At 32.9% G+C, this 10,261-nt stretch overlaps 1 protein-coding gene across 3 annotated transcripts; it reads left to right on the top strand.

The window, feature by feature from the left end:
• Positions 1-1,092: 1,092 nt before the first annotated feature.
• On the top strand, positions 1,093-9,157 carry Ranbp21 (exportin-5-like protein Ranbp21). 3 transcript variants are annotated; one of them, XR_012720171.1, is made up of 3 exons: positions 1,093-5,163; positions 8,062-8,260; positions 8,331-9,157. XR_012720171.1 is itself a non-coding variant. In XM_075298891.1 (2 exons), the coding sequence occupies exon 1, from the start codon at positions 1,387-1,389 to the stop codon at positions 5,128-5,130; it is 3,744 nt and encodes a 1,247-aa protein (XP_075155006.1). In that variant the 5' UTR covers positions 1,093-1,386; the 3' UTR covers positions 5,131-5,163; positions 8,354-9,157. The 3 variants fall into 3 exon arrangements, 1 of the variants encoding a protein (XP_075155006.1); XR_012720170.1 differs by having other exon boundaries at positions 8,354-9,157; XM_075298891.1 differs by lacking the exon at positions 8,062-8,260 and having other exon boundaries at positions 8,354-9,157.
• Positions 9,158-10,261: the final 1,104 nt, after the last annotated feature.

Below are 10,261 nucleotides of genomic sequence, written 5' to 3' on the forward strand. Positions count from 1 at the left end.
TATTACAAAAAAGTATCGCATGAGTGCAATTATTAGGTGCCCTTCTGGATACATTTAGAAGGACGCCAATAAGAGCCCCTTCAAACAATCAGACAAAGTGCATTTTAAGATAGTTGTAAAAGAATTATTGTGGTCAAGTAAAATACGATTGTTTAGATGTTTATTAATTTTATTAAACATTTATAAATTCTCATAAATATAACATTTATACGACTATCACATCACATTTAGAAGGACGCCAATAAGAGCCCCTTCAAACAATCAGACAAAGTGCATTTTAAGATAGTTGTAAAAGAATTATTGTGGTCAAGTAAAATACGATTGTTTAGATGTTTATTAATTTTATTAAACATTTATAAATTCTCATAAATATAACATTTATACGGCTATCACATCACATTTAACATATTTTAATGCATTAATAAAAAATTGATGTTGAGTTACAAGTTGCAAGTTACATGTTGTAGCGTCTATCAGCCAGTGCTTTTATTCCCAATGAAGGCAGCGTGTCTGGAAAAATATTTGAAAACTATCACTTTATTCCATTTGGAAAGTCAGAAAATGTTCACCAATATACCTTTCACAATTTTAAGCGAAATAACTATGTTTTCAGCACTTCATTATCATTTTTATTTAAATAAATTATAAGAAGCTAGTTGTGCTTGGTGTTTCACAAAATATAAAATGGCTCTTCTAACAATAGTGATGCAAAATACTTTCATGCGAATAGTGATGGCAAAATACTATCACAGTTGGCGATTATTGCAGTGTCACTTACGAGTCTGTGGTAGCGATGAGGATGAAATGGAACTTTGAAATGCTAGCAGGGATATTTCCAATATCGTTAATGTTAATGTTTAGTTTGTCTCACATTGTATTTTTGATTGCGATGAATTGAGAACGCGATTTTCTCAAAATAAATATTGCCTTGTTGTTTGAAAAATTTTAGAACTTTAGCATTTTTCAAACATTTGTGTTTATTGGGATTACATTGAAGATATTGAGTACTCATTTAATTGTAACGAGTACCCAAAAAAATTGTCAGCAACGAGTACTTGTAATCAAATAATCGTTACCCAATACTATCAACTTAATGCGGTTATGGAGTTTGCCGATTCGATTCACAAGAAAATTTTTTGCGAAACGTGAAACCGCATTGTTTAATTGTTTATACGAATGTAATTTATTATTATTAATGCCCTCATTGCAAACCGGAAAAATTCTTTTATAAAGTGTGGCGAAAACAACGAAATACTTTTGAAATTAAGAAGAAGAACAAGCATAGTACAAGAAGATAGCACGCGTATTTTTTGCAGACCGCAAGCATTTGAGAGGAGATAGAATAGAAAAAACTCGTGTTTTTGTGTCGGACGACATTCCACAATAATGGCACAACAACATGCAACTGTTGCAGCATTGGCCGATGAATTGGCAAAAGCTGTTGAATTAATAATGCATCCACATACAGCCCAAAATGCCCGTATGGACGCGTACATGGCATGTGAAAGGTTCAAAGAGGAGAGTCCTTTGTGTGCCCAAGTTGGTCTCTTTTTAGCCAGTGGTCAATACTCACAAAATGTCAAACATTTTGGCCTGCAATTAATGGAATATACCATAAAATTCAAATGGAATTGCATTTCCCAGGAGGAGAAGATTTTTATAAAAGAACATGCCATGAAATTGCTGCTATTGGGTGTGGGACCGGCAGAGGATCGTTCGTTGTCACATTTAAAGGATGCCCTGTCACGTATAATAGTGGAAATGATCAAAAGAGAATGGCCCCAGCAATGGACAACACTATTGGCAGAATTATCCGATGCCTGCACAAAGGGCGAAGCTCAAACTGAATTGGTGCTACTTGTATTCCTGCGTTTGGTAGAGGATGTGGCCTTGTTGCAAACAATCGAATCCAATCAACGGCGTAAGGACATGTATCAGGCCCTGACCAATAACATGAATGACATTTTTGAATTTTTCCTACGCCTTGTGGAGCTGCATGTGACATCGTTTCGTGAGGCCACGGGCCAGGGTCACTATCAAAAGGCGAATGCCCATAGTCGAGTTGTGGAAATGGTTTTGCTTACATTGACGGGTTTTGTGGAATGGGTGTCGATCAACCACATTACCTGTAACAATGGCAAACTATTGCAAATACTTTGCATTCTCCTGAACGATAAGGCTTTCCAATGTAATGCCGCGGAATGTCTATCACAAATAACGAATCGCAAGGGGCAAGTCAAAGAGCGCAAACCTTTGTTGCTGCTCTTTGGCGAAGAGCCGATGCGTTATATATACTCTGCAGCACAAATGGTGCCCACAGATGAAAGTGCTGCCAGTTTGGAGCAGAATCATACATTTCTAAAGAAACTTGTACAAGTACTTAGTGGAATGGCTCAACAATTGATAGCTTTGTGGGGTAAAGAGGAGGGCACCATACAAAGACCGCCCCACTTTGAGATATTCTTGGAGTGTTTATTGAGTCTCACACGACATGCCTCGCTTAATGTTTCCCATGGTTCGGCTCTTATATGGAATGCTTTGCTAAAGCATGATGGTATGTCCAAGGATTCGGGACTACAGGCTTATATTCCGAAAATTATTGAGGTGGTAGCTCCTCGTATTATAAAGACACCCTATCCGACAGCAAGAAGCCTAGTGGGTGGGGCTAATGCCGCCACAGCGAATTACATATGCTTGGAATATGACTCGGAAGAAGAATTTGCTGTTTTCTTCTACAGATGTCGAACAGATTTCTTGGAGATATTCCGTCAGTCGACTTTGGTGCGGCCATTGGTAACTTTTGCCTATTGTGAACAATGGCTTAATATGCGTTTGGCTAAGGCTCACAATGAAAGGGGTAATGCCCAGTGTAGCGTGGTTGATCCTGCTTATATGGAATGGGAAGCCTTGGTGTCCGTATTGGATGGTGTGCTTAGCCGAATTTTAATGGTGGCTGAACGGCCTTCAGTGCCCGCAGGTTTACGTTTACTAGAAGACTGCCTCAAGTTGGAGACGGACAACCCCTTGACGTTGTCCATAGTGCTATCTTGTATATCAACACTTTTCGTATTCCTGAGTATGTCCTCATGTCAAATAACTCCGAATAATTGTGTGGCTATGACGGGTGTATCGCTTTTGCCAAGAGTTTTAGAGAAAATTTTCAATGCCTTGGTGTTTCGTGATCCAACCGATCCCAATCCTACGCCTGCACAGACTCTGACACCCAGAGTTCAAGCTTGCAAGAATCTTCGACGCCATGCTGCATCGCTAATTGTAAAGTTGGGCCATAAATACCCCTTACTACTTTTGCCCGTTTTCGAGCAAATAAATTCGCACATAAAGACTCTATTCCAGCAACCTCAACATCCCATTAGTAAATTGGATCGTGTGACCCTGCAAGAGGCTTTACTTCTAATCTCTAATCATTTTTGTGACTACGAGCGTCAGTTTGCCTTCATTGGCGAGGTAATGCGTGACAGTTTGCCTCACTGGTCGGCGTTTTCGCATGCCTTTAAGTCGGCTTTGGATTTCATGCACTTTGTGGGATTGGACCAGCCGCCCGTGTATCCCATAGAGAATGATCCCTGTGGACCCAACCGAAGTACCCTTATTGATGCTTTGTATATTGTTCTTGGAGTCATAAAAAGATGCACCTGGCCAGATGATCCTGATCGGGCATCACGTGGAGGATTTGTGGTAGGCTTCACAGAACTGGGAAATCCCATATGCCGGAACCCTGCCTCACCCCATGTCATACCTTTGTTGCCACATATTTTATCACTTTTGCGAGTTCTTAATGAGCTATTCAAGGCGGAAGCAGTGGCTGGCCTTTCTGAAGGCTATCGTAACATACACAGCATGCTGGAACATGAGAAAAAGGTGCTTATGGGTGTATGTGCCATTCCAACAGACCCTTTGGACCCTTCGGTAAAGAAGCCACCTACACCATTTGATAAGATGCAGCAGTTCATGACTTTATTGTATGAAGGATGCTATCACATGATGGGTTCTGCGGGGCCCTCTCTGGGTCGTGATCTTTATCAACTACATGGGGTTTCGGATGCTTTGATCAATAGTGCTTTCGCTTGCCTCGATGATTTACCCGACTATAGACTGCGTCCCATTGTGAGAGTATTTTTCAAACCATTTGTCTATTCCTGCCCTCCAGTATGCTACGATACGGTACTACTTCCTATATTCGCACACATATCGCCCATAATGTGCCAACGTTTAACAGCTCGTTGGACCTATATTACATCGTTATACGAATCGGGACAACTTAACGATGAGGAACAATCCAATGACACCCAGGAGGTGCTTGAAGATATGCTGAATCGCTCATTGACCCGGGAATATTTAGATGTCTTAAAAGTTGCCTTGGTGGGAGGGCAATTGGGGCCAGAAAATACCAGTAATAATCCGGCGGCTACAAATTTGACGGCAGATGTTACAATGGACGCTGAAGAACATTCCATGGATGGTGTGGCACATACACGAGCTGCACAGGCTGCTTTGCTCTCCGATATTATTAGTGATTTGGGGGCAAAACTTCTGCGCAATCCATCCACAACTAATTATATTCTTATGACCCTCTTGAGCGCACTTTCATGGAATGATGGCACCTGCAACTTAAAGGCAGTTAATATAGCAGCTCCGGTAATGCGTTTCCTTGCTTCGGAACAGCTTATGGATACCAGTAAGGCTGTAACTGCCTTTACCGCTGTCCTCCGTGGTCTTCAGGTACATGGTCAACATGAAGCAAATCAAGCCGGTCTCATCACTCTCGGTGTTCAATTCTATGAACTGTTGCGTCCAAAATTCCCCGCCCTTAGCGAAGTTCTTCAAAGCATACCGAATGTGTCCACAGCCGATATCCAGAAGTTCGATGAGAAAATAGCCGTGGCCCCCGTTAAGGGTAATAAAGTGGACAAGGCCAAAAAGGATTTATTTAAGAAGTTGACTGCCCCCCTGGTTGGTCGTAGTATTAACCAGCTTTTTCGACATGAAATCAAAATAGCAAATTTGCCCCCAATGCCATCGCAGAAATTAAAAAATCCAGCTGCCGATATAATAGAAGCTAATCAAAATGCTGGCTTAACGAATCTATTCCATACGGCAACCAATAAGTGACAGCTATAGATGACAGTATATAATATATATTATGTAAGTATGAGTCCTCTTTGGTATATGCTTGTTATAGTTTTTTTTACCCTCCCACCACCATATCATAGCCGTATGAAGATCGCCTCTTACAGTCTAACTCTGAGTCATTGTCCAATTTGGTATCTTCAGTAGAAAGCGCAGCCTAGAATTGAATTGAAATTTTGATCAAAAATCTACCAAAAAACTTATTTTACAAAATTTTAATTCTATAGAAAATTTTGTGAAAATTTTTTTCTATAGAAAACTTTGTCAAAATTTTATTTCTATAGAAAATTTTTGTCAAAATTATATTTCTATAGAAAATTTTGTCAAAATTTTATTTCTATAGAAAATTTTGCCAATATATCTATATCTATAGAAAACTCTGTCAAAATGTTATCTCTATAGAAAATTTTGTCAACATTTTTTTTTCTATAGAAAATTTTGTCAACATTTTTCTTCTACAGAAAATTTTGTCAAAATTCTATTTCTATTGAAAATTTTGTTAAAATTCTATTTCTATAGAAAATTTTGTCAAATTTTTATTTCTATAGAAAATTTTGTCAAATTTTTATTTCTATAGAAAATTTTGTCAAAATATTATTTCTATAAAAGATTTTGTCAAAATTTTATTTCTATAGAAAATTTTGTCAAAATTTTATTTCTATAAAAAATTTTGTCAAAATTTTATTTCTATAGAAAATTTTGTCAAAATTTTATTTCTATAGAAAATTTTGTCAAAGTTTTATTTCTCTAGAAAATTTTGTCAAAATTTTATTTCTATAGAAAATTTTGTCAAAATTTTATTTCTATAGAAAATTTTGTCAAAATTTTATTTCTATAGAAAATTTTGTCAAAATTTTATTTCTATAGAAAATTTTGTCAAAATTTTATTTCTATAGAAAATTTTGTCAAAATTTTATTTCTATAGAAAATTTTGTCAAAATTTTATTTCTATAGAAAATTTTGTCAAAATTTTATTTCTATAGAAAATTTTGTCAAAATTTTATTTCTATAGAAAATTTTGTCAAAATTTTATTTCTATAGAAAATTTTGTCAAAATTTTATTTCTATAGAAAATTTTGTCAAAATTTTATTTCTATAGAAAATTTTGTCAAAATTTTATTTCTATAGAAAATTTTGTCAAAATTTTATTTCTATAGAAAATTTTGTCAAAATTTTATTTCTATAGAAAATTTTGTCAAAATTTTATTTCTACAGAAAATTTTACCAAAATATTATTTCTATAGAAAATTTTGTCAAAATTTTATTTTTTTAGAAAACTTTGTCAAAATTTTATTTCTATAGAAAATTTTATCAAAATTTTATTTCTATAGAAAATTTTATCAAAATTTTATTTCTATAGAAAATTTTGTCAAAATTTTATTTAGGAATAGCCTACAAAATCATCAAGAATTTAACCAACAGATTTTTTGCTGTTTGGTAGAGCAAAAAATCTACAATTTTTGATAGAATTCTACCAACTATGGTAACCGTGATTGTCACTCACAGCTACATTCAAACATATGTCTCATAATTTTGCCTCGAGTGGTCATTGTGAAAGTGCTTGAATAGCTCTATCGATACGTTATATTATTATAACCACCACCATAGAATGGTGATGTGGGTATGATAAATTTGTCGTTCCGTTTGTAACACATTGAAATAATTTCCGACTATATAAAGAATATACATTCCTGATCTGGGAAAATTCTAGGATGATATAGCCATTTCAATCTGTCTGTTGTAATCACGTTAAAGGCTTTGGGGCTATCGTCATGAAATTTGACACAGATTTGTTTTATATATGCGCTCAGGTCAAGTTCGAAGATGAGCTATATCGGTCCAGCTTTTGATATAGCCGCCATATACACCGATTTCCCGATTTGATATCTTAGACCCTAAACTCAGCAATTTTTATGATTTAACTTCTTGAGCTTCTACACACAATTTTTAAAATGAAAAAATGAACCGATCTACTTGTCATCAAATCCTTCTGAAATTCTATACATTTCCAAGTAATCCGCTACGAGGAGGAGTATTAAAAAAACCTATTATTACCCAGCAAAAACTCATTACGCGGTAATCTTGTAGGTAAACCTATTTAAAAATTAATAACCACTTATTAATTGGCATCGCTTCGGATTACATTTATATACGCATGTCCTAAGAGGAAAGTACTTCTCCCCAGGCATACTTTCGGCCATGAAATAAGTAATAACCTAATATGTAATCACTTATTCGTAGATACACCAAAGCTTGCAAAATAGCCACTTATTGTCTCAGGCAACCAAATCTCGAAAATATTTATTTCTATCGCCGATTACAATGGATCAAAATATGGCGAGTAATGTTGTAATAGGGGCACTACTTGAATAGAAATTATATAAATAAACAAAAAATCTAATAAACCATCTAAATAAGATTACACGCAAATTAATTTCACACTTAAAATAGAAATAAATGTAGGTTGTTTAAGGGAGTTGGATTCGTGAATTACGTTATAATATATCCAATAGCCAATTCACATTAGGTTCGAAATCTACTAAAAGTGGATTTTAAGTCCCTTTTTTATAGGGCAAAGGGCATTTGAAATCTAGTTTAAGTGCATTTTGGAAGTGTAATGTGAATGAGGTATAAAAAAGCATTTATTTTAAATATAATATGATATGTATTTTACGCTGTCCTTACGTCATGGGGACGAGGCCCTCACGGTCGGAAGGGGCGGGAAAGTGGGCGATGGGACCGTTCGAAGAAAAAAAAACACAATTTTTATGAATTATTTGTGATAAATATTTCTTAACGGAGAAATCATCAGCATTAACGTTACATTACATATTCTTTTTGAGTTTTTAAGTAAATGCTCAATTATATGAATAATTATACCTAATGGTACCATCCCTTATTCTATTTTATTAGGTCATTAACAGCCAACTGCCTAAAAATTTGAGAATAACAATTCGAAAATTTCCAAGAAGTATTTATTTTTGTCTCTACAAGTTAGTCATTATAACTTACTGCAATGTAATGCAACGTGTAATGACAGCTTTACTCCTAGTAATGCCAATTGTAATTGAGATGTGGTTACCTAGTTTTTACTGGGTATTGATTCATGGTGGTGGGTATTTAAGATTATTTGTTATTTTTCATTTCATGCCAGTGCCTTTTTCTTCCATATAGTAATAAAGAACTTTCTTATTTTTTTTTTCAGATATAAAAAATTATCTTCAATATATTTATGTATATTACCATTTATTGAATATAAAACGCATAACATTCAAAATCGAATTAGTGTTGCCTATTATTGAGTAAATATTATAGGCAAATCAAATCAATCAATCAATCAAACTATCATCCCAATAATCAAGAACACACACTTTTCGTATTCCTGAGTTAAACTCGAGCTGAAACGAAAGAAAAAACGAAAATACAAAAAAGGAAAAAAATGGAATACGGATCCTTAAATTTATCTAAATACTTGTATGTTGTACTATGTATAATGGAAATCTAATACTATTTACCCATTTTATCCCAAACACTATTATTTATTATCTTCTTAATATCATTTTTTTATTTATAGCTTTGCTGTAATTTATTATTGGTTATGTTGCTTATTTCTAAAAAAATTATTAATATTACACATAAAATTTTATATTTTGTATGAAATTTTTGTATTCTTCTGAACCATTTTATCTTTCCTTATGAACCATTGTTTTTAAACCGAAATTATTAATTTCCAAATTATTGAAGTTTTTATTGTTTACGAATGATTGATTATGTTAAACACAAACATTTCTGTTGAAAAGAAATATAGTTTTTTTTATAAATATAATATATATTATAAAAAACGAATGAAAAAAATATGAATGTAGAATTATTTAAAACAAATAATAAATAAATTGAATATTTAAATTATATATGTATGCATTAAGGAATTTTTTATTATTTATGAAATAAGAAATTTAATATAAACGAAATAAACAAAAAATATGAAACAATCATCGTATAAGCGTAATTTCCATTTTTGCATTTTGTATATCAAGGGTATGAGTGGGCTAGTGGCGAAAATTGTGCTAACAAATTTAAGCACAACTTTGACAAAATTTTCTAAAGAAATAAAATTTTGACAAAATTTTCTATAGAAATAAAATTTTGATAAAATTTTCTATAGAAATAAAATTTTGACAAAATTTTCGGCAGAAATAATATACAGAAACGAATGAAATAATAATAAACAGAAAAGAAGACAAAGACAATGCTAACGCCAACTACAGCATTGTATTATTTTAGTTGTCATTTACCATCTGTGATAACAACACAAGTTTGACTGTGATATTAGATTAAGTTAATTATTCTTGCAATTAGTAAATATATGTTCTATGTCGTGCTGTAATAGTGTCGTATTAATAGACGTATATATTTTTTTGCATAAGTAATTGACGAAAATTGAATGTAAGTTAAACTTTTATGGAAAATAACAGAATATAGGCTAAGCTCTAATGTAATTCCATATGTTGTTGCCAGATCCAATAAATAAATCATCCCTGATGAGGCTGGAAATAATCCCAGCGAAACGTTGGATGGAAATAATGGAATAATTCAATTCTTGCTTTATTCGCATTTTAAAGTGACCTTGAAAGCCCATTAAAAAACAAAAGCTAATAATTAAGGGAAAAAAAAGGTCGATAAATAAACTAAATAAACTTGCAAAATGTTGACAAAATTTTCGACAGAAATAAAATTTTGACAAAATTTTCGGCAGAAATAAAATTTTGTACAAAATTTTCTATAGAAATAAACTTGTGACAAAATTTTCTATAGAAATAAAATTTTGTCAAAAGTTTCTATAGAAATAAAATTTTGACAAAATTTTCTATTGAAATAAAATTATGACGGAATTTTCTATAGAAATAAAATTTTAATAAAATTTTCTATAGAAATAAAATTTTGACAAAATTTTCTATAGAATAAAATTTTGACAAAATTTTCTATAGAAATAAAATTTTGACAAAATTTTCTATAGAAATAAAATGTTGACAAAATGTTCTATAGAAATAAAATTTTGACGGAATTTTCTATAGAAATAAAATTTTGGACGACATTTTCTATAGAAATAAAA

This window comes from Haematobia irritans, chromosome 3 (assembly GCF_050003625.1).
Source record: "Haematobia irritans isolate KBUSLIRL chromosome 3, ASM5000362v1, whole genome shotgun sequence".
NCBI classification, from domain to species: domain Eukaryota; kingdom Metazoa; phylum Arthropoda; class Insecta; order Diptera; family Muscidae; genus Haematobia; species Haematobia irritans.

Bases quoted from the DNA above. Each gene is read 5' to 3' on its own strand.
- Ranbp21 (XM_075298891.1), top strand. From the start codon at position 1,387: ATGGCACAACAACATGCAACTGTTGCAGCATTGGCCGATGAATTGGCA.